The sequence below is a fragment of the Equus asinus genome, chromosome 15 (assembly GCF_041296235.1).
Source record: "Equus asinus isolate D_3611 breed Donkey chromosome 15, EquAss-T2T_v2, whole genome shotgun sequence".
Taxonomy (NCBI): domain Eukaryota; kingdom Metazoa; phylum Chordata; class Mammalia; order Perissodactyla; family Equidae; genus Equus; species Equus asinus.
This window is the reverse complement of record NC_091804.1, coordinates 22106870-22131529: the sequence shown is the minus strand read 5'-3', so window position 1 is coordinate 22131529 and position 24660 is coordinate 22106870. Positions and strand designations below refer to the sequence as shown.

The window sequence follows — 24660 nt, the reverse complement described above, 5'->3', positions numbered from 1 at the left end:
CCCGTTCTGGGAAAGCGGGTGACAGGAACAGGACTTGCACTGTCAAAGAGGAACCTTAACAAGAGCAATGCGTAACCCCAGGTGGAGACCTTAATGGAGGGAGTCTCAAGCGCTGGCAGAGCAGATCTTCATGAGCCAGCACGGGCTGTGCGCATGGCGGTTGAGCGATAAGGGGCCTCCTCTGGTCCATGGGAGGGAAGGCTGCTCTTAGCTCTGGGGCCTGGATCAGATTTTGGGGGAAGCGCGTGATCTAACCAATGACCCCCTCTGCCCTCCCCTTGCCTCTCTTCTTGCTAGTGAGCACTCCTGAAGGGAGTGTTGTGGGGTTTGTGACAATGAGATGTATTATATACAACGAGAATATTACGTAATGAAAACGGAGAAGAAATAGAGGTATACAGAAGTAACATTTCTCCCTCTCCCTGTAAGTAAGTTAGTAGAAATCTGAAGTAGATTCTAAGTGAAGATGTACATGGGAAAATTTAAGCAGTCATTAAAAAAAGTGAAAGAACTATTAAAGAAATTAAAATCTTACACTAAAAAATTACTCATATAATAGAAAAGAAAGCTGTATAGGAAGAAGAGAGGAATAAAACAGACATGAGACATATAGAAAACATACAGTAAAATGGCAGACGTAAACCCAACTCTTCATAATGGGATGAAATGTGAATGGTCCAATCGAAAGGCAGATTTTCTACCTGGATAAAAAACCCACCTCCAACTACATACTGTCTACAGGAGGCACCCTCAAGATTCAAAGGTACAGCGAGGTTGAGGGTTAAAGAATGGAAAAAGATGTATTGTGCAAACAGCAATCACAAGAAAGCTGGACTGGCCATATTAACATCAGAAAAAATAGGCTTTAAAACAATTTATGTTGCAAGAGATAAAGAAGGACATTTTATAATGTTAAAGAGTCAATCCATCAGGATGATATAAAAATTATAAACATATATGCACCTAACAACAGAGCCCCAAAGTATAGGAAGCAAAAGTGGGCAGAACTGAAGGGAGAAATGTACAATTCAGTAACAATAGTCGTAGACTTTAATTCCTCATTTTCAATAATGGATAGAACGACTGTGCAGAAACTCAACAAGGAAACAGGGCTAGAACAACATTGTAAACCAACTAGACCTAAAAGATATCCGTGGAACACCCTACCCGACAACAGCAGAACACACGTTCTTCTCAAGAGCACGTGGGAAATTCTCCAGGACAGACCACACAGTAGGGTGCACAATGCAGCTCAATAAATTTTAAAACGTTGAAGTCATACAAGTATCTTCTCCAACCACCAACGCTAAGAAGTCTGCAGAAGGTTACATATGAAGATTTAGCTAGAGGATTTCATGCTGGTTGTCTGGAAGCTGGAAGCTTCTAGAAAACTTGCAAGGCATCTGTCTAAGCATTACCCACGTCACCCTGTTAACTTAGTTAACTCATGGAAAGCACTTGGAAAAGTGCCTTGCGTGCAGTAAGCACGGGGTAAATTTTGGTTGTTTGTATTCTCACAATAATTTTATGGGGCAAACTTTGTTATTTTCCCTATATTACAGATAAGAAGACAGAGATTGGGAGAGGCATAGTAAATTACCTGAGGTCACACAGCAAAGAAGCAGGAGAGCCAGATTAGAACCCACGTTCGTTAGACTTCAAAGCCTTGCCCGAGTGTACAGAGAGGCAGGTCTGAGGACTTTCATCACTGTGTTGTTTTCTGTAGTGTAAAATTGGAAACAGTGCAGATCCTTCAACAGGGGCTGTCCAGTAAACCAGGCGTGCCCAGCCAGCTGGTTACAAGAAACGAGGTCACCCTATACATAGGGACACGGAACCATCTCCAAGACATTTTGTTCTGTAAAAAGAACATCTGAAAAGAAGTTCCCTCACCCACAGGAAACAAAGCCAAAGATTCCATAAAACCTAAGTCTGCGGGTACGTGAGTGAGTGTGGGTGTGTGCCCTACAGAGGCTCATATGAAGCAAACAACGGTGATTTAAACAATAGGATCTATTTAGAGGACCCTTCCTTTCTTTAGACTTTATTTTTGTTGAGTTTTGAAATAACACATGTTCACGGAAAAAATTTAGAGTACAGCAAAGTGTCAAGAAGAGAAAAAAACCGCCGGAAATTCGTCACTCCAGAATTAACTAGGCTAACATTTTGGTATATATCTTTCCAGTCCTCTTGCTGTGTGATTGTGAGTGTGTGACGTGTGTGCATAAACGTACAGACACACCTCATTTTATTGCACTTGGCTTTATTGCGCTTCAGAGACACTGCGTTTTTCACAAGACCCTCCGCCGGCAAAAAGATGACTTGCTGAAGGCTTAGATGATGGTTAGCATTTTTTTTAGCAATAAAGTATTTTTTAATTAAGGTATGTGCACTGTTTTTTAAGACACAATGCTGTTGCACACTCAATAGACTACAGCAGAGTTAAACACAATTTTTACATGCACTGGGAAACCAAAACTTTTGTGTGACTTGCTTTATTTCGATATTCATTCTGTTGAGGGGGTCTGGAGCCAAACCTGCAGTATCTCCAAGATCTGCCTGCACACATACAGAGAGATATACATATACGAATATGAGAATTCTGCTGCCGTAACAAAATGTCCCCCACTTTACAGAAGTGCAAACAATGTAGAAGTTTATTTCTCTGTCATGTTAAATCTGGGTCCTAGGCGGAACTCGGCTCCACAATCATCATGGTTTCAGCTCCTTCTATATTCTTCCTGTATTCTTATTCTCAACCTGCAGCTTCCTCCTCATGGTCTAAGGCAGCTGCTCCAGATCCAGCCATCACATCTGCATTTCTGCTAGCAGAAGGGGGGAAATGGGAAGTGAAGATCTTGCCCCTGCTTTTTAAGTATATAACCTAGAAGTTGTACACATTATTATTGGTAACGTTTGTCTGAATATTGTCACTCGCCATTCCTGGCCACAAGGAAGCCTGAGAAAATGTGGCCTTAGTCTGGGCTACCACGTGCCCAGCCAAAAGTCAGGGGTTCTAGAACCATGAGAGAAACAGGAGAATGGACACTGCATAACTAGCAGTGCTGACAGTTGCCTGTCTTCACTCTCTCGATAATGACATCTTTCCCATCAAGAGAGAAAGTTCTGGCTCTTACATTCTAACCGTTGAACCCTGAGAGAGGACACTGCTCCGGGCCCAGCTGTGACAGAGCAGCGTGTTTTTCTGAAGTCACACCCGGGAGCCAGCTGCGCAGCCAGCAAGTTCCGCAGGAAAGGCAGAGTCCTGGCCACACCAGCCTTGCCATGCGCTCCCCCAGCCTCCACCTCTAGAGGTGCCCTGAAGAGACCCGGGAAGGGCCACCGACTGCAAAACCAGAACCGCAAGGCGAGTGTGTGACAGCTTCCTTGGTGAGTTTCAGCCCCTCGCCAGTCATTCTTAAGTGATGCGATGAGTTGTGCACGTGTCAATCATCCTGCTGCAAAGGCATGAATGTCTCATCCTCCTTTTCACGTCCAGAGGAGTTCGAGCATGCGTGTGTCTGTGTGTGTGTGTGTTGGGGGGTGAGGGAGCAGAGGCCGTGGGTGTGGTCTGCAGAAGACAATGAACCAGAGGAAGGGCTGTATGTCTCTGTGGCTCAGTTTCCCCATCTGAAGCCAAGGTTTTCGTGACTGGTTCACAGGCTTTGAGTCTCACATCTCTGACACAGAAAGATCATGTAACAGGGAGCCTCAGCGGCCTGGGTCCCAGTCCTGGTTCTGCCACTCACTGGCTGTGTGACCTCAGTGAAGATACTTAACTTCTCTGTGCCTCATTTTTTTCATTTGCAAAATAGGACCGATATTAATAGAAGTGTTTCATAGGGCTTCTGAGAGGATTAAATAAGTAAAGGCCCAGGAAGAGCCCAGGCCTGGGGAGGCCCTCAGCAGACGGCCGCAGGAGTGACCCCGTGGCCCCAGCATCTGGCCAGCCAGGAAGGGTAGCAGTGGGAGGGCTCTTTGGAGCCAGAAAGTTCGTGGTCACCGTGGTAGACATCAGTGGGGAAGGACAGGGCAGATGCCCCTTTTTCCAGCATTCCAGTGCTGACCAACCTGGAGGAAGCGTATTGGTGTCATACCCACCGAGTCTCTTTCAGACGACTTTGCGGGTCTCCTCTAAGCAGTCCCAGCCTGATTTACGTTTCCAAGGTCCTGGAGCCACCTTCCTCCAGAATAAATCTGAAGTGTGGGACCTCAATACTTATGCCAACAGCTCATTACAAAGAACCCTGGATTCAGAGCAAGGATCTGTGCCCCGACTTTGTGGCCCACTTTCTGGGGGCTCTGCCCAGATCATTCCCCCATCTAGCCTCCTATTTCCACACCTGCAGTGTGATACTGGACTGCAGGGGTTGCTTGTGGCCGTTATAATGCAGGTGGATACACTTTACAAGCTTTAGCGGCTGTAGAACTGGGGAGGGAGCACCATTGTGTCAGTTTTCTATGGCTGCTGTGACAAATTACCTCGAATGGCAGCTTAAAACAATGCCAATTTATTATCTCACAATCCTGTAGGCCAGGAGGTGGACACAGGTGTCACGGGGCTAATATCAAGGTGTCCACAGGGCTGTGTCCTCATTGGAGACTTTAGGGAAGAATCAACTTCCACGCTCATCCAGGTCATTGGCGAGATCAAGTTCCTTGCGGGTGCGGGACTGAGATTCCTGCTCCTTGCTGGCTGTCAGCAGGGGCTGCCCTGGGCTCCGAGGGGCCCCTCCTGGTCTTTGCATGTGGGCTCCTCCTGCATCTCAGAGCCAGCAATGCAGGTCAACTCCTTCTCAGCCTCGGAATCTCCCTGACTTCTCCTTCTGCTGCATCTTCCTTCTTCCCTCCCTCCCTCCCTTCCTGCCTTCCATCCCTCCTTCCTTCCATCCTTCCTTCCTTCCCCAGCTTTATTGAGGTATAATTGACATGTGACACTGTGTAAGTTTAAGGCGTACAACCTGATGATTTGATACACGTATATGCTGCAAAATGATCACTACAGTGAGTTAACACATCCATCACTTCACACAGTTACCTTTTGTGTGAGTGTGTGTGGTGAGAGCACTTAAGATCTTCTCTCTTAGCAACTTTCAAGTATACAATATTGTTAACTATAGTCGCCATGCTGTACATTAGCTCTCCAGAACCTATTCGTCCTACAGCTGGAAGTTTATACCCTTTGACCAACATCTCGTCATTTCCCCCACCCTTTAGCCCCGGCAACCATATTCTATTCTGTTTCTATGAGTTCAATGTTTTCAGATTCCACATATAAGTGACCTCATAGGGCATTTGTTTTTCTCTGTCTGACTTATCTCACTCAGCGTAGTGCTCTCAAGGTCCATCCATGTTGCTGCAATTGGCAAGATTTTCTTCTTTTTTATGGCTGATATATATAAATACAGCCACTCTTATCCATTCATCCATTGACAGACACTTAGGTTGCTTCCATGTCTTGGCTGTTGTGAATAAAGCTGCCGTGAACCTGGGGGTGCAGACCCCTCTTTGGGATAGTTATTTCATTTCCTTCAGCTATATACCTAGAAGCTGGACGGCTGGATCATATGGTAGTTCTATTTTTACTTTTCCAAGGCGTCTCCATCCCGTCTGCTACTGCGGCTGCACCAATTTACATTCCCACCAATAGCGCACAGGGTTCCCTTTTCTCCACATCCTCGCCAACATTTGGTATCTCGTCTTTTTGATGACAGCCATTCTAACAGGGGTGAGGCGATATCTCACTGTGGTTTTCATTCGCATTTCCCTGATGATTAGTGATGCTGAGCACCTTTTCATGTGCCAATTGGCCATTTGTATATCTTCTTTGGAAAAACATTTATTCAGGTCTTCCCCCTTTTTTAATCAGATTGTTTTCTGGCCATTGAGTTGCATCTTTCTTCTTTTCTCTTTTGCTGAATCTCTTCTGATTCTCTGCTTCTGAGGGCTCATGTGATTAGATTGGGCCCAATCGGGTAATGCAGAATAACTTCCTTATTTTAAGGTCTGTAACCTTAATTCCACCAGCAAAGTCCCTTTTGCCTGTAATGTAACGTATTCACGGGTTTTAGGAATTAGGGCATGCACATCTTTGGAGGGGCCATTCTGCCCGCCACTAACTAACAGTGCTGAGGCCTGGGGGGTCCAGGGGGAACAGTCCAGACTCGGGCCGTCCCTCACGGAGCTTGGAGACTTGAAGAGCGAGGACCACTGCTCGCACGCTGCCCCGTTAGCGGGGTCCAGGACACACACAGAGGCCCACGTGCCACATGTCTAAGGCATTAGAAGACAGAAATCAAACCACGCCCACTGCCCACCCTGCCCTCTGGGGTTTCCCTGGGAGCCATCCAGGACGTCCCCAAGGCAGGGAAGGGCAGGTCAGGGCCGAAGCTGGGCAAGGGCTGGACTCGCCTAGATCTAAGACAGGTCTGACTTCACCAAGCTCCCCAGGGAGCACCCCCCGTCTGTGGGACCCCTCCCCGGGCCTCAGAGTACACACCCCAGCTGAATGGCGAGAGGGAATGTCTCCTGGGGACCCCACCTCGGGAATGTGGGTGGCCAGCTTTAAAGCAGAGCAGCCCCTCTGGCTCTCGTTTCTTGGGCAGAGGCTGGGACCCCACCCTTCCCCAGGCTCAGATCCCGTCAGCTCCCGTCCACTGGCCTGGGGTGCAGGAAGGGCTGTTCTGTCCTTTTCCTAGGGTCTCTTTGCTCCATCAGTCACCGACCTCCAGAAAAAATTCTTAGGAGACCACAAAGAAGGACAAGTTGCATATTTCAGTCTGTGTGACGTGCTGGCCCTTTGTGCTGCTCTCCCAGGGCAGGGTCCTCTCTGCCCAGGGCGGCCGCAGTAGCTTCCAGCCTCCTGGCATCTGTTGTGGTCCCCTGCGATGTCATCCCACCCCCCACACTCACACAGGCCAACACAACCCTTCACCCCTTCAGAACGCTGCCTCTAAGGCCCCTGCCCTGCGTGCTGCCTCTGGGCTCCCCACCAGCCTCCCTTCAGGGCCTTGAATGCGGCCTGGGCCTCCCACCCCATGGTCTTTGCAAACGTGGTTTCTGCTGCCTACCAGGCACCTTTCTGCTTGTTCTGCCTCCTTCCCTCCTACCGCCTTGAGATACCAACTTGGGGCATCCTCGGGGACGCCCACCGGCTGCCAACCCCAGACTGAGTCCCAAGTCCTGATCTCCGTCTTCAGGGAACTTACTTGGTTGGGCTGTAGAGACATCACATGACTCGGGTCAGCCTCACAACTGGATCTGAGGTCGAGGAGGGCAGGGATGGCACCGGGCGTCCTGGGGCTGTGTGGACATTCTCCTGAAGTGGCAGCTGTTTAATGACGTGTACTGAGCACGCCCTGTTTGCAGGGGCAGCACTAAGCACGTCGCACTTATTAGCTCAGTGGATCCTCACATCCGCCTGGGAGAGAGGTGCTCTTACTGTCCCCATGGTGCAGAGGGGACTGAGTGGAGCTGACTCATGCACGCTAACCCAAAGGCTGCCATGTCACAAAGACTTCTGAGAACAGTGGGTGGAAGCAAAATCAAAGAGAAGGTCGTCGAACGGAGGTGCCTTTTCCAGATACCAAGTCACTCACCCTCTCACCTTGTCCTTCTCAGAATATATCAGCATGGACAGCACCACGCTCCGCACACTCTTCTGCGTCTACTTTCCATTTGTGTGCGTGTGTGTGTGCAATTAATCTGGGAGCATCTCCCCACGTGAGCACAGAGGTCACCTTCTTGCTCATTATCCACTCCAACATCCTTTCTGGGAGGGAATGATTGGAAACAATGAAATGCCCTTGTAAGGGCAAATGCAGGCAAAAAAACGAATTCTCCCTGGTGCGAAAAGGGGAGCGAGACATCCCCTCTCCCTTTTCTTAGAGCATTTGCTTTAGAAAACTTGTCACTTCTTTCTCTGCTGCTTTCAGATATGTGCTGAGTCTTTAGAAAAGCTGAATGAACCTTGTGCCCATTTTTACCACCCAGGACTGTTTTCCTCAGGGACCTGGGAGTGTCCCTATGGAACGTCAACATCAAGGAAGCCAGCTTGTGCCCCTCTGTGCAGCCTCAGTGGGAGGGTCGGAGCGAACGTCAGTGTTTGGCTTCAAGTTGCAAAACAACCTCCTCTCATAAAGATAGGAGGTTTTCTTTTTTCTTCCTGTAGATAAGGACAATTAGCTGACACAAATAGTCACCCCAGTTACCAGGGGAATTCAGGATGAACTGCGTGACAGACGGGGCAGCCCAGTGCTCTCACTTGAGGACTAGCTGTTGTTTGAGAACACAGATGTAACAGGTTGTATCTGCCGGACCGTGCTTTCAATCTCTAGCAGGTTGTCCACGGCGTGCACCACCATCTGGCCGAACGCTTATTCAATAAAACTGTTTTCTTTCTCTTCTACTTTTGTGGAGAGGTTTTCTGGGCTGGTGGGAGATTTTGTTTTAAATTTTGTCTCCGACACCTTCAAATGTCTTCAGATGTTAAACCAAGTTGGCACCTGCACATGTGGGATACTGTGCAGTCCTGACAAAGAACGAGGACACTCCCGCCACATTCCTTGCTGGGTGGAAGTGCATGGCACACAGTAGTTTACTTCTTCTGTAAAGGGACGCCATGTTTGTATTTGCTTATATTTGCATAAGCTCTGGAAGAGTAAACAAGCAACTAATAAAAGTGTGTGTGTGTGTGTGTGTGTGGAGAGGAACTGGGCAGATGGGGGCGAGGAGAGCGATGGAATTTTTTTGCTGAACGCCACCTTATATTTTCGGATTTTTGAAACATGTGACTAGATTATCTGTTCAAAATAAATTTAAAAGAAGGGGTGGTGGCAAGTAAATAAAACAAACCCCTAAAGAAAAGAAGTACTGGCACCAGACCTCTAAGCACTTGATTCTGGTCACTTCAGAGCTCAGCTTGGACCTTAGAAAACTGATTATATTGATACATTTTTGGGGGCTCATGTTGGACTTTTTCTCAAAAGGTGGATCTTAGTGCACAAGCAAGGAATGTTTATTTAAAAAAAGTGAAAACAAAGTAACCAGCATGTAGCTCGTCCTCCTCCCTCCAGTTGAAGGGAGGGTCCGCAGAATCCGGTTCTCAGCCTTGGCGAGGGGGGAGGGGACCCACTTTCAGAGGCTTGGTGTGGCCCCTCCCCCAGTCATCTCTCTCTGCTTCCCAGGAGGTCACTTACTCTGCAAGGAGCAGGTCTTCAAGAGCCAGGAGAAGCGGCGGGAAGGGGTGTCTGGGTACAGTGTCCCTCCGAACTGGGAATCGGGAGGCCAAGATGCCCAGGTTCCACCATTAGCCATCTGTCCTCTAGAAGCTCCCCCGTGAGGACAGTGGAAAAGGGACATGGGGCGAAGGTCATCGCTCAACCCCTCCGCCACTTCTGGGCTGTGCTGATCAGCACTTTTGTTATAACTGTTGGTGGGGAGGGGCCATCAGGAAAAGGCCCAGGAGGGCTGGCTACATGCTGGGCGCTTCTCCCTTTTGCCCTGTGCTAAACCTATGAGGTAGGTGCTATTTATTAAAACCTGTTTCATGAATGAGGAAACAGAGGCACAGAGAAATCAAGTGACTTCTCCAAGGTCACACAGCTTGTAAGGGCCAGTTCACCCTCCCAGCCGTCGCCTTCTAACACCCTTGAGCCTGCCTCCAGCTGTCTCCTGCAAGTCAGGGTTCTCTCAAGAGTGGAGGAAAGTTCTGAAATGGTGGAACCCCAGGCGCTGTGCCACAGAGTTGGGGCAGGGCTGTGCTTTGCATTTCAGGGTCCCGTGGGAGGCCTGTGGCATCCCGAGCCGTTCCTACGGGGAGTCTGTGTGGATGATTCTAGTACTCAGGCTCTGCCTGCCTGATCCCCACCGCTTGCCCTGTGACCTTGAGCACGCGCCTTGCCTCTCTGGATCCCAGTCTCCGGGGTTCGGACTCGGGGCGGGGCGGGGCCCTGGGAGGCACCACGGCCCTGCCGCTGGCCTAGGTGGAGCACTCCAGGCTGCAGGAGTCCCCCGACGAGAAGAGCCGCAGCACGTTGACCAGCGGAAACATGAGCAGCGCGCCGAGCAGCGAGCCCAGCTGCACCGCCGCCCCGCACCACAGGAGAGCGCTGCGGCTGCGGTCGCGCAGGATCGTGCCCAGCATCACCTTCACGTAGCTCAAGCAGCCGGCGAACAGCACCCACGAGGCCACCTGCGGGGATGGGGCGGGCGGGATGCAGAGTGAAGGCGGCTTCGTGGTGGGGGGGGGGGGGCGGCGTTGGGGGTCGGGGCGGGGAGCGCCTGGGGCGAAGGGCGCTCGCGGGGTGACCTAACAGGGTTAAGGGAACCCCCTGGAATAACCTCTAAGTTCAAGGAGAGCCTTTGGGGAGTGACCCTGCAGGGCTAAAGGGGCCCCATGAGTTGACCCCCACACGGGCAAAGGAAAACCCAGTGGCTTCTCTGTCCCCCATGAGCAAGGCAGGGGCATCTGAGAGAAGGCCACTGGTGATGTACACATGGTGGGAAGAGTGTGGCCTTCAGGGGAGAGGCTGGACTGTCACCTTGGACCAGCTACCTCAGCGTCCTAAGCCTCCCCTTTCAAATGAGAGGTACCCTCCCCCCGTCCCCAACCTACCCCTCCCTAGGGCTTCCTGAGCAAGCAACCACAACGATTTGGTCAACAGAATGTGCTGCACCCGAGGTCTCCCCAGGCCTTGGCTGGGTGGGGGGCGGGATGGGGAGCGGCTGCACAGGCCAGATACTTACGATGAGGACTTCTCCACCCCAGTGGTCCCACAAGAGGGGGCAGGGGCTCATCACGGCCATGGCCATGTTGTAGGCCCCAAATCCAGTCCCGAGCACTGAGAGGACCCCCAGGAATAGCAGAGACCTAGGGCAGAGTGCGGGAGATCAGTGGAGGAGGTGGGAAGCTTGACTTCTGCCCCCTACCCACCTCCCGGAGGCCATGGAATGGTCAGCATCTCCAGGGTTAGAGGTTGGACCCATGTGGAATCTTCCAGGCCACCTGGCCCAAGTGGGTCAGTGAGGCTCCCGAGGGGCAAAGCTGGCCTAAGTCACCCTGAGCATGAATGGCAGAGCCCAGCATCTCAGCAGGAGGAAGAGAATGGATTCTGGTGCTACATGGACCTGGTTCAAATCCCAGCTCCACCGTTTAAGCTGCGAGACTGGCCCCTGAGCCTCAGTTTCCTCCCCTGCGAAATGAGTCTTGTGGGGCTCCAGGAACCTGTGGGAGCAGAGTGAGCAGGGCCTGGCCCTGGCTGTGGGTGCCACCTGGGATCTCATCTGTTGCCACTTCCTCCTATAACACTCCCAACCTCAGCCCGGAAGCTGGCTGACGAGCAAGTGGCTTTGGTCTGGGACTGGCACTGCAGGCTGTGCTGTGCGACCTTGGCTGACCCTTCGCCCGCTGGCCTCGGCCACCCTGTCTACAACGCGAGGTCTGCATGATTGAGGGGCCCTTGTGGCTGGCTCAGATGCACTCTACCGGCAGCCTTCCATTTGGCCCTGGGTCTGACAATGGAGGACACCATCCTTCATGTGAGGTCTTTGTCCCTGGGGTCTCTCTGTCAAAACTCTAGGACACCCAGACTGGTCTGCGCCCCCGGGTGAGAGCGGAGGGTCTGCCCTGGCCTCTAAGGACTCTTTTTGCTCCGAGATTCTTGGATTCTGTGACTCGCAGGGGCTGTATTCCTGACATTCTGGGCATCTTGGATTCTACAGGTCTGGAGCCTCTGGTCCTGCTTCCCCAGAAATCTCCATCCTTCTTCCACAGTGTTTAAGCCCCAAGGGAGAAAATTCAGCTTTCTGGCAAACTGACATTTTCTGTCTAACTCTCCTCATTCTCCCTTCTTCCTGGGCCGGGGGAGGTGGGTGTGAGCAGGTGTGAGAGGCTGGTGAGGACAGGCAGGGCAGAGGGGTGGAGGGGAGGCCGTGGGACCTAAAGTTTCATGACTCCAAGGTAGGTGTTTCTCCTACCGGGGCCCAAGGCCCCTGGATCAGAACCACTTGGCTTGTTTATTAAAGTTTGAAATCCCAGGTCCCAACCTAGGCTGGCTCAGTCTGCATTTCATCCGTTTGCCCAGCCATTCCTCTAGAACTGCAGCTTAGGGGAGCCAGCGTGGGCTGGTGGCTGGAGGGAAGGCCTGAAATCCTGGGAATTAGACGGGGGGAAGCCCTTTCTCTGAGACTCAAGTTTCCATTTGTAAACGGGAGCCCCAGTTCCTGTGTGCTGGCTCCTCCTCATGGCCAAGGGCAGCGCTGGTCAGCACTTCCATTGGACCTGCCTTGCACGCGGCATCACTCTAAAATCTTTACAATAGTAGCTCATCTCAGGCTCCCAGAAACCGTAGGAAGTAGAACTATTTTTATCCCATTTTTCAGATGGGTATCCCGGAGGCACAGAGAGGTGGAGTGGCTGGTGCGATATCACACAGCTGGTAAGTGGCAGAGCCAGGATTTGAAGCCAGGGAGTCAAGCCTCAGAAACCATATTCTCAACCACTACACGTAGAGCCTGATCAGCGGGGTGTGGAATTCTGGGTTCTGAAAGGAAGTGTGCCCCCAGCCAGGGTTTCCCAGGGCTCGACGGGGGTGGACCTGTTAGGCAGGAACATGGAGAGGAAGCAGGCGAGGGGGTTGGCCATGGAGCTGAGAGTGGCCGACAGGTGGTAGGCAACGGGCCCGTAGGACAGGCAGGAGTAGGTCTGCACGGAGGGTAGTACGCCGTTGGTGAGCGCGTTCACAAAGGCCACCAGGATGTAGATGAAGGCCAGGTGCGCCAGGTGGAGGGGGGCCGTTTTCTCCTCCAGATGCCCCTGGCCCCTGCTGCTGTCGGCCAGGCCTGGGGGGCCTGGCTCCTGCTCTTCCCGCAGCCGGATGGAGTGGAGGATGACCTGGGAGGAGAGGAGGTCCTCTGTGGAGGATTTCCAGGGCCTGGGTTGACGCTGGAGGAAAAAGAACGCGATGAGGCAGCAGGCCATCATGAAGGAGAGCAGGAGGAAGTAGACCAAAGGCGAGAAGTGGGCGGGGAGGTAGCGGGTTTCCAGTTGGGCCACGGAGGGTGCTGTCCCGGGGAGGGTGGACATCAAAATGCTGTTATCTCCCTGCGGAAGACAAAACAAGGGTCAGTCGGATCCCTGGGTGATGCTGGGACATGGGTAACAACAACGTTAATAAAGATGATATATAATAAGTAATAAATATCATGGGTTATTAATAAGTGATGAATAATAGACACATAACTGCTAGGGTTATGGTGATAATTGCTCGCGCTGACTGATTGCTCGCCAGGCCCAGCACTTTGCAGGCATCAGATCGCTGCTCCTGCTAACAGCCCTGTGCAGGGGAGACCATCATCCCTGGTTCTAGAGGGAATGGGGGTGTCTGGCCAGCTCGTCTTATTGCGGGTCACTGGGAGAATGCGCAGCCAGTCCCCCCGGTTCTTTCTGACTCAGAAGCTACACCATTTCCCACTCTACTGCCCTCCAGGGCTGGCAGCCACAGTGTGTTCAGAGGAGGGGCTGGCTGGAGACCACCCAGGGGGAGACTCCCCCCCAAGGGGCCCTGTTTCCCAGTCCCACCCAATGTCGCCCTGTGGTGAGATGGCCCGGTGTGGCCAGATCTCTTTTCAAAAGATGCCATACATCTAGATTTATATATGTGAAATTTCAGAAAAATTAAATATCATCAACTAATTCAAGTACTTAAAAAAAAAATGCTTGCAGGCCACGGCGGCCCGGGGCTCCTAGTTGGCAACCCCTGCTGTCCGCTGTGGTTTAGGGGACACCAGATGTACGTAAATGGTCCAACATCCAGTGGAAAAAAGTTTGATGTTTTACCAGCACAAGGTATTGAAGCAATGTCTAAAGTCTGTAATTCCCAGCCCTGGCTGTGGTGAGTGTCACCTGGGGAATTTTTAATAAATACAAGTTCATAATCCCTCATCTGCAATTCTGAAATCTGAAAAGCTCTGAGAGTCAGAATTTTCTCATGATTCAGTTGGCAGCAACACTTGACCCAACGTGGGTTTGTTTATGGCCCTAACCTACCGGTGGGGCGTGCACGTCCCCCGGGGTTTCAGGCAGCGGTGTCCCTGTGCTGGATGGCTGAGTCATCAGCACTGTCACAGGCTGGGGCAGGCGTGTTCTAAAATCTGAAACTCCAGACCCCAAAACACACCTGACCCCCCGGACTTCAGAGAAGCCCCACCCCCAGCGGGTTTGTGTAACTGGATACGTGGGGGGCCCACGGGCGTGTTTTGGTAGCACTGCCAGGAGATCTAAAATGGGGCCAGGTCAGGAGCACTGGTCTACCGACATCTAGGAAACTAGCAGTCTGCATGACCTTGCTTGTGACCCAGCCTGGAGCACAGCCGTGCATTTGGGGGAGGCCAGGTACCTGTGTGGTGTTGGTCCCCCTGGTGGTCACAGGGTGCGGGGTGGTGCCAGATGAGTCAGTGACGTTGGAGCAGGTGGTGAGACCCGAGCCCTGGGCAAGGGCCAGCAGGGCAGGCAGGAGCCCGCTGAGTCCTTCGCCCACAAAGAAGGTGGTGACATAGCGGGTGGGCAGCCGGCTCATGAAGGGCAGGAAGGTGACGGAGGAGGTGCAGTCCACCAGGGCCAGGAATAAGGTGAGGACGAGGAAGATGATACTGTAGCTCTTGCCCTGCAGCAAGGAGGTGACATTCCAGAGGAAGGCGAAGAGGAGGCAGGTGACGGTGCCCACACCCAGCAAGGTGAAAATGACAGGCACGTCGGAAAGGCAGCCGGGCCGGAAGCGATGGAGCAGGGTGACCAGGAGGGGGCCGATGTTGGCCAGCTGGATGACCAGCGTCAGGTAGGAGGGCAGGAACCAGCCCTCGGGCAGCTCCATCACCAGCAGGGGCAGCTCTACCCAGAGCCCGTTGATGGCCACCCAGGAGCCCATCCCGAAGGTGCAGACCAGCAGGTGTGTCAGGAGGGCCATGCCGACGTCTGCCCTGAGCTGGAGGAGGCTGCTGCCTCCCCAGACCAGCCTGCAGTGGGGTTGATAGAGAAAAATATCAGGTGAGCAAGGTCAGGTTCACCGTCTAACAAAAGACGGTGCTTCTAGGTCCAGAGTTTTCTCTTATCTTTCCCCTCCCCATGGACAAGTTGGCTTTTTATTAGCAGAAAACATGGACAAATTCCTTTATAACTAACCTTCCAATGGGGAAGGCCTTCTTAACCATGACTCGTAAGTCCAGAGACCACAAAAGAAAAATTTGATACATTCAACTGCATAAATATGGAAATACACAAAAGCAAACAAATAAACAAACAAAACACTTTCTGCAAACAGTACCAAGAGTAAGATCAAAAGACAGAAGACAACCCGGGGGAAAATATCTGCAATGTCAATCACAGACAAAGGGCTCATCTCCCTAATATATAAAGAGTTTTTAGAAATTAAGAACAAAAAGACCCAATAGAGAAGTGGGCAAAGGATATGAACAGTTCAGAGAAAAAAGTACAAATAAGCCTTAAACATATGAAGAGATGATCACCTTCATTCAGCATGAGAAATGTCAATTAACACCACTCCAAGGTGCCATTTGTCACCATGAGATGGTCCCAAAGCCAAAGGTTGCCTGCCCTGGACAAAATGATGTATGTGTGAGGTGGTTATTCCTTATGGCCTATGTTGGTAAGAGCAAAATTTGGGAAATGACCCAAATGGCTATCAGTAGAGGAGGGGCTGCCGGAAGGGATGTCTAGCTGTTAGAATTGCTCCTGTTAAAGGACCTAGGATGCAGGAGAGGCCACTGGCTGGGAGGGTCAGGTCCTTGAGGCTGTTGGTAAGCGACCAGAATCTAGGTGGGCGGGCAGTGTGCTGCCGTCTGGACACGGTGGGGTGGGGTGGGGGGAGGATGTGTTCTCTTTGCTTCTATTTGCACAAAGCAGCTCTGGAAGGACACACAGGAACTGCCGGGTGTCTGTGCCCCGTTATGTAGACGTTTTTATATAGTTTTGGTTTGTGAACCATGTGAACATACTACCTATTACAAAAATATGGTCCCCTGATATAAAATTCCAATCTGGCATTTTTCTCCTGAAATTAGAGAACTGCCTAGCTGGACAGGTTCCAAGAGACCACCTCTTGCTAGCCCTCCGGAACATTCTGCCATGTGTTGACCACCTTCCCAATGACCTGTGTCACGCCACCGCGCTGACATTGCCTTCCACCCACCCTCAGTCTGAGCAAAAATACGAGAGAGGCTGGGGGTGAGGCTCTGCTGCCTTCTAGCTGGGTGACCTTAGGCGAGTGCCTTTGCCTCTCTGTGCCTCATTTTCCTCATCTGTGAACACAGAGCAACGATGGTATTGACAAATAGAAATGGCAAGCAATAGGATATATTGGAGTATATGAGGAAGCCCTTTGGAATAAACCTAGTTCAGCCTGGCTTTGGTTTTCCAAAAGGGCCTGACGTGGCCGTTGAGCATGCATTGTATGTCTGCTTAAGCATTTGCTATGTCCCAAAGACAAGAACAAAGGCCCATAAGATAAAGATGCAACTTCCCCCATGCTGGCATTTCCTTAAGGATAAACATGTCTCCCCAGGCTAGGAACTGATTGCTGTGCTCACCTGTGACCACTCAGCTCAAGACCACAGATCTGCCACCCTGCTGTGTCCGCCGAGACAGCTGACCTACTACTTGCTGTGTCCGTCAATCGCTGTGCCGACAGAGCAGTCTCATGACTATTGTAAAAGGGACATTTCAATCATATATGAAACATCCTCTTTAGGGTATATAACCACTCTGTACACCCCACTTCTTTGGTGCCCTTCCTTCCTTGGGGAAGGAAGGCCCCGGGCTGTGGTCCTCACATTTTGGCTCAGAATAAACTCACCCAAATTTTCATTTATAGATTGGTTATGGATTATTTTCGTCAACAGTATCAAGGAGATGCCGAGATGCAAGAGAGTTTATGCTGTCTCTAACTGCGCCTGGCACACAGTAAGCACTAAGGGTTAGCTATTATCGCTATGGGGCAATGCCAGGTTTGGTGACATAGTTTTTTTTTTTCTAATTCATGTGAAAATTAACACATGACTATTAAAATTTAAAAAGGAAGAGAATAATTCCCCATGAGGTGCCACATGAAATCACTGGTGGTCACATGCACCATTTTGGAGAGAAATGTCGACTGGGCCAATTACCTCTTTACAGAGGGAAGTGGGGTGGGGTGGGGTGGAGGGACTCCCCTGAAGCTGTGTAGGGGACATGGAGCAGGTTCCTGGGGCACCGGGCTCCCGGACCCCCCCACCCCGCCCATGGTGACCTCTGACCCCTCAGTTCCACTCAGTTCACACAGTCTTTAACTGACACATTCACAAATGAACAAAATCTAGGTAGAGGGAGTACTGCCTCGCTCCTGCCTCTCTTCTTCTAGAACATGCCGGAGCATCCCTTGTGGGGACACCTCACCCAGGGAACTCCCGACACCCCAGTGGCCCTGGCCCAGGCGCCCACACACAGAATTGTCTCTCAAGTCCCGGCCTCTCTTCCTCTTTTTTCCACCAAAGGAATCCGACCCGCCCATCCCAGGGCCCCGGCCCTTCCTCTCTGGGAGCAGCTGGAGCAGAAAGCAGTCTGACCTGCTCTCCGGCTGCTCCCTCACCTTCCAGCCGGCAGGCTGAGGCGAGGCCCTCAAGCTCCCTTCTCTCACTTGTCGAGCTGGCCTGACTACAGCCCGGGACAGCCTGGATCTGGGGCCTGAGAGGACCCCTGGAGCGGGCGGGGAGAGGCTCCAGGCCCCCGCGCAGGCCCTGTGGCTCCCGCCTTCGTCCGTGCTGCGCTCCTGGCCTGGGTCACCACTCGCTCCTGTCTGCAGCCAGCTTTCTGCAGGACTGCGTCCCCGGGACACCTCCAGCCGCCCTGCCCTGGGCCCGGGTCCCTCCACCGCAGGTTTCCTGGTATGCACATCTGGATGTATGTAGACACGTTTCCGGGAGACGAAGCTCTGGGAGGGCAGAGGGCTGCTGTGGAATCTGGCATTTTGAAGGCTGAAGGGCCTTTTCAGATGACCTCACTTAGGATTTGTAAATTGGTAACTCACTGGCCACAGACAGGCAGCAGACATGCTAATTTGGTTGGCTGCGTGTTTTAAACAGTTACCGAAATCCACAGGTCAGGAGGTGGCATACATGACTTGGGCTGTCTGGTTTCCTGGGAATACTGTGGAAGACCACACCAGACCTCCAGGCCCGCAGAGCAACACGCGCTCTGGCCTCCTCTAACTTAGGGTCCCTGCCTGGGTCCCCCAGGCCCACAGGCACTGCGACGACCCCTGATCAAGGCCAGCCCTCAATTCCAAGAGGGAGATGTGGCTTGCCCAGGATTCCTCATTACTGGGGGTAGAGTAGGGGCTGGAATCCAGTCTTGGGCCTCTGTCCCTCCAGGCACCTTACTAGTCTCTCCCGTGGTAGCATCTGGAGCTGGATGTCTGGGTTCAAATCCCGGCTTCACCCCTTCCGAGCTGAGCATATTTGCGCCCAGTTCCTCTCCTGCAGAATGAGGAGGCTCCAGGACCAACCTCAGGACCGTAAGGACCACGGACTTGCAAAATGCTAGCCTGGTGCCTGACACGCAGTAAGAGCTCAATAAACGTGAACCGTCACGATGACCGTTTCAGCAAACATTTTGGTTGCATTTGAAAACGTGTAGTTACCCTGACGCACTTCTGGATACCACACACAAATAATTCCTGATGCCAAAATCCTGTCATCACTTCCTCCCAATCGATCCACAAGGAAGAAGCACCGACTTTGTGCCCAGGGCTGTGAGGGATGCAAGCAGGACAGCCACGGCGCTGTCCCCAGAGAGAGGAGTGAAGACGAGGGCAGTGGGCTGCAGGCCCCAGGCGCAGTCACAGCCAAGGCAGAAGCGGAGATGGCGAGATGGTGATGGAGAGGAGGGGATGGCGGCTGGGCCTGGACGGGAAGGCGGGGCTTCCCCTCTCCCTTAGCAAAGTGATGGCTGCAAAACAGGGGCAGTCCCTCCCTGGAGGACGGATGGAGCGGAGGACGGAGAGAACCTTTTTCAAAAGCCAGGAGGTCGGTGCAGCTTCTCAGCTGCCCGCTCCCACCTGAGACCAGAACCTGGTATAAAGTGGGCAGAATCCCACCGGAAAAAACTGCCCGGGTCAACTCAGGCAGCGTGCCGCCTCTGACTAGTGAAACGATATGGAAGGAAACAAAGGGAGAGTGTCGTATGCTTTCCAAGGCTGAGGCTGCCAGCTGCTTTCCAGGAGCCACTCTTCCCCTCTTCTTTAGTTGTTACAGAGGCCAGAGTTTTGGGCGGACAAATGGCCACCGAGCTAAAGGGCTACGTTTCCCAGCTTCCCTTGCAGCTGTGCATGGCCATCTGATCAAGCCCAGGCCAATGAGGTTTTGAGGGACTTTGAGAAGCTTCCTTAAAGATAAGGGTGTGTGTCCTTCCGCTCTTCCTCCATCCTGCTGTCTGGAACTTGCATGTGATGGTGAGAACTCCAGCAGCCATTTTGCACTATGGTGGATGGTGTGGGGGCTGGACGGAGACTAGACTTCCTTGGGACTACGTGGCACAGAGCCGCCATACCAGCCCTGTTCTGCCTGCCACTGAACTACTTTGTTTAATGTTCTTTAAGTTGTCAATAAACTTCTATCTTGTTTAAGCCACTCTTATTTTATATCCAGCAAAACACTGGCTAAATGTACAGAGATACATATTCAAAGTTATATACTGACCAATTACAGTAACAAAAACTATCAGGTATATTTAGCACCTTTACTATTAACGCCCCGACTCAGAAACTCAGATAGTGCCCCAACTAGGATTCGATCGAAAACCAAAAGCAAACAAAATTAGTTGTTGAGACGCATCTTAAAGAGAAACCAAAATGTGAGGGATAAACTTGAGGCAAAGGCTTTCCAGAGAAATGCAGAGAGAGGGAGAGAGGGAGAGAAGCAAAGAGCTCTTGATACGGAATTTGATGCTAAAAGTATCGACTGAGACCCAGCCTCTTTTCACACTGGTAAATACTGTAACCCGTCGTGCAGCCTCAACGGCAGTGACTGGTTACGTTACCAAGGCCATTCCCCCAAAGCTCGGGCGCAGACGGGAGCACAGCCAGGGGTGCGGCACTGGCTCACTTAGCAGCCTTAGCAGAGGAAATGGAGGAGGCGATAATGATACGCCTAATAAAGAGGAATAAGTAAATCATTAAAGGAAGGAGGCCAATTCGCATAAGATGGTTGCCTTTATCATCTGAAAAGCTATTAAACTAATGAGAGAGTTCAGCAACGTGGCCAGTTACACATTTACAAATACGTAGTTTTCCTGCACCGAACCAGGTAGGAAACAAGACTTGTTACTGAGTAGTAATTCGGGAAAAACAAACAAAGCTGGATCTCTTTCTTACTTCTTACTCTCCCCCCAAAATGAATTCCCACTGGATCGAATGCTTAAATATTTTTCAAATTAAAAATATAAAAATACCCAAATGTATGGGCAGAGGGAAGAGCTTCTGCACAGGCGCTGGGGGAGGAAGGAGCCGGGGCCAGGACGGCTGGAGCAGGGCCTGGTGGGGACAGGAGGGCAGATGGGGCGGCGAAGGAGCTTGTGCCAGCCTGCTGTGCAATGGGTGCCCTCCCTGCCAGCCTGGGTCCCCCCAGAGCCGGGCTCTCGGGCTTCTGATGGAGCCCCACAGGCTGTAATTCAGCTCTGCGAGTCTCGGCTCCCTTATCTGGAAAACAGTCACAACCCTGGCGTGGCCCGGCATGACCAGCTCGTTTACGGCTTCCTGCCCTGCTTCCTCCTGCCACAGCGAGCGTGCAGTAAACACCAGTTAAACGAATGAACCACGACAGCAAGGTCACTGGAGAAAAAGTAGAAAAGAGAGGTATGCATCTAAAAAAACATCCCCAACATGCCCTGAGCGTTTATTGGGCACTTAAGTCTGTGCAGGATGACCAGCTCTGCTCCCGGGAAAGTGTGGAGAGCAGTCAGTGAGCAAAATAGAAACAGATGTATAGAGCAAGTCAGCCAGTGACAAGGGCTGTGGAGGAAAACACGGCTGGGAGGAGCGCAGAGTCGGGCAGGGTGGCCACAACTGTAAATGGGGTTGTCAGAGAGAGCCTGAGGGAAGGGTGCAAGCGAGCCACAGTGGGGGAGTGGGGGAAGCAGAGTCCGGGGGCAACAGCAAGTGCAAAGGCCCTGGGGTGGGCCCTCCCCTGGTGTGTCCCAGAAACAGGTTTCATGTTGGAAGAACAGCCAGGAGGCCAGTGTGGCTGCAGCAGGTCACGTGGGGCCCTGTAGGCAAGAGTCTGGATGTCTTATCTGAGCCCAAACGCCCACTGCTGGGAGGCAGCGGGGCCAGCTCTAATTTAGTCTTTGACAGAGCCGTGCTGGCTGTTTTAAGGAGCATAATGTGGGACCAGGGTGGGAGCTGGAGTGAAACCTGTTAACCCCATTAACCCGCTAGGAAGCTGGTATACTAATCCAGGCAAAAATATAACAATAGTATCAACAACTGAGTCAATAACCACCATTTACTGGCTGCTTATCTTTCTAGGACCCACGCTAAGTACTTTACACACACGATCCATCAAACTCCAATCCTGCCGTAGGCATGAGGATGAGCTCCATTTTACAGACGAGAAGGCTGAGGCTCAGAGAGGGAAAGTAATTTGCCCGAGGTCACACAGCTGGTCCTCTGGCAGCTGAGAGTAGAGCCCAGACTTGGCCTGACTGTGGACTCAGCCCTTTCAACCAGCCTGAGTCGGGCCCTCAGGGTGAGGAGGGGATGAAGGGGCTGTTGGGGCCAAGCTGAGCAGGGCCCCTTTCCACTCATGCTTGGCCTCCCTAGCATGTGGGCTGGAAGAGGAGAAGTTGGATCCAGGCCTGCGAGCACCTGAGATGCTAGGACATCTCTGCGTCCCGGGGTCCCTTCAGCAACTGTGGGAGACCAGAAACCTAAGGTTTTGAAGGAGACACTGGAGATGCTCCCGGGACAGGTGGGTGAAACCAGAGATAAACCCAAACAGCCCAAGGCAAGGCTCTCTCTCCTTTGCATTCTTGACTCTTGCATCAAGAGGTCAAGAGCTGGGAGGGAATGGGGAGGGAGTGGAAAGCAGTCCAGGGCCTGTGCACCGTCAGCGTCAGCGGGGCCACCTCCTCCCCGCCAGGCAGGAAGGGCCGAGGGCACCTGGACCCTCAGAGCCCAGGCGGCCTCCACCCCGCACTCTCTCCTGTTCTCGGCTTGGCTTTACTCCTTCCCAGGCTTGCTGGGCACCAGCTTGGTTACGGGCGTTTATCTGGGTCTGTCTGCTGAGGGCTGGCCCCTCCCCTTGGAGGAGAAGCTCCATGAGAGCAGGGCCCTGGCCTCTCTTCCAGGGTCCAGGTGGCCGTCTGGTTTGTCCAGGGCTGGGCCACTGCACTGGCCTGCTTCAGCCATGCAGCTTGAGTTGGCCAGGGTGGTCCCGGGCAGAGCCAGCTGGCAGCCTGGGCACCGGCCACACCCCGCTCCTGGACAAGGGTCTGAGTCTATGTTTGTCCCAAGTTCCAGGCTCCTGGAGAACTTGGCCCAGAGTCCTTGGTGAGTCCTGCAGGCCCCCACCTGGGGCTGTCACCTGGCCCTGCCCTAGTAAGGTTAGCATGGTGGGGACAGAGGCAGGCAGGAGCAGGATGGCAGGGAGACGGAGGGTCAGGACCAAAAAACCTAGAGGGAGAGATGAGGAGACAGAGAGACACAACCAAAGCCACATGCAGAAGCAAAGAGACAGAGGCAGGGCAAGAGGAGGAGCTGAGGCAAGGACCAGCAGGAGGCAGAGGAGCACCTGGGCTGCTGGAAGCCCGTGGGCTCAGCCTCTGCCCTTGAGGCTCACATCCATGTTTGTCGAGCGGCCTCCACCCACCTCTCCTGACTCCAGCTCCAGCTCGGAGTGCCCCCACACCGCATCCTGACTCAACGCTCCCATCTCACAGACATGGGGAAACCAAGGCCCAGAGAGGAGGCAGTGCTTGCCCCACACCCTGTCCAGCCCTGGTCATCCAGGCCTGTGCTCACTGGCTGTGTGTCCTCAGGCCAGCTGCTCACCCTCTCTGGGCCTCGGTTTCTTCAAAGGCTCTGAGGATGCCCAGCCTTGTTGGGCTTGGCTGCCAGGGAGGAAGCAAGGAGAGAGCGGGACTGTGAGTTCCCTTCCTCCTCCTCCTCCCTCCCTGGGCCTGGGAGGGCTTCAAGCCTCCCACGGAGCTGACCTTGGCTGGGTTCCCCTCCCTTCACTGCCCATCCCAACCCCCAGTCCCAGTGCCAGGCGGGTGAGGCTCCAGTCCCGCCTGGCAGGAGCAGCCATTTGGATGTCCCAGTGGAGCGGAGATGCAGGGGCACAGGGCAGTGAGGCTGCCTTTTGGCCTGGGGAGGAGGAGTCTGGGTGCACCCAGCCGGCTCAGGGCGTCCCCACTGCAACCTGATCAGCCGGCCAGCCAGGAGGAGGCCCTTCTTCCCTCCTACCCCTCCGGCCTCCGGACCCAGCACCTTGGAACTAGGGGAAAGGCCACAGGTCCCCCGCTGGGCCCGGCCCCGCGCCCGGGCTCCCTGCCAGCGCCCGGCCCCCCGCGCCCGTCGCGGAGCCCTCACCGCCCGGCCGGCCGCTTACCTGCTGCTCCAGCTGCTGGCGGCGGCTCTGCAGGGGTGGGGCCGCGCAGCCGGGATAGCCTCAGCCCGACCCCGCCCCAGGGGGAAGGCCGGGACGGCGGGCGGGGCTCCCCGCGTCACCAAGAGCCTACTGTGTGCCTGGAACCCGCCCCCGGTCCAATCCTGATCATCCCGAGGATTCAACAGTAAAGATAAAGCGCTCGCGTTATCCAGCGCGCATTGCCAGCCGGATTTTACGAGGATCCACCCGCAGGAGGAAGACCTGCGGCGCAGCTGGCTCTGGCCGCATCCCGGGGCCACCATATCTCCTCCCACACAGGAATCCGGCCAGAACTCTTGGTTCAAATGCTGGCGCTTAAGCAAGACCCTTGGAAAGTGGGGGTGATAACGGCGCCCTCCTCGGAGGGCAGAAATCCTAACAGCCCTCGGGTGCCGGGCTGACTGTGCCAGGCACAGCGGCGGTATTAATGCATCCATCTTCCCCCAGGCTTTTGGGGAGACACTGCTTTTGCCCCACTTCACAGATGAGGAAATGGAGGCCCAGAGAAGCCAAGAGCCTCGGGACAGTTGGTCTCTGGTGCCCACTGACAAATACTGCTCTGACAAACTGTAATCGTTCATGTCTGATGGAATCTCCCCATAGTCCCAGGCAGTAGGCAGGTGTTACCTTTTCTTGTGTGTGTGAGGAAGATTGGCCCTGAGCTAACATCTGTTGCCAGTCTTCCTCTTTTTTGTATGTGGGCTGCTGCACGGCGTGGCTTGATGAGTGATCTGTGGGTCTGCACCTGGGATCCGAACCTGCAAACACTGGGCCACCAAAGCCGAGGGCGTGGACTTAACCACTATGCCACCGGCCGGTCGCCCCACAGCGATACTTTTATTCCCTACTTTACAGATGGGGAAACTGAGGCTCAGAGCGGTTAACTGATTTGCTCAAGGTGCTATAGGTGGTAAGTGCAGGGTCAGGATTGGAACCCAGACTCGAACTGGCACCCTCGTGGCATAA

The 24660-nt window shown here is 53.1% G+C and overlaps 1 protein-coding gene across 4 annotated transcripts; it reads right to left on the bottom strand.

The window, feature by feature from the left end:
- Positions 1-1952: 1952 nt before the first annotated feature.
- On the bottom strand, positions 1953-23809 carry SLC52A3 (solute carrier family 52 member 3). 4 transcript variants are annotated; one of them, XR_011494601.1, is made up of 6 exons: positions 23656-23809; positions 14397-15012; positions 12597-13102; positions 10747-10870; positions 7209-10192; positions 1965-6042 (listed from the first exon to the last, which is right to left on the bottom strand). XR_011494601.1 is itself a non-coding variant. In XM_014845012.3 (5 exons), the coding sequence occupies exons 2-5, from the start codon at positions 14961-14963 to the stop codon at positions 9980-9982; spliced, it is 1410 nt and encodes a 469-aa protein (XP_014700498.3). In that variant the 5' UTR covers positions 14964-15012; positions 23656-23809; the 3' UTR covers positions 1953-9979. The 4 variants fall into 4 exon arrangements, 2 of the variants coding, with proteins under 2 accessions (XP_014700498.3, XP_044604274.2); XR_011494602.1 differs by having other exon boundaries at positions 2035-2825; XM_014845012.3 differs by having other exon boundaries at positions 1953-10192.
- Between the last annotated feature and the right edge of the window lie 851 nt (positions 23810-24660).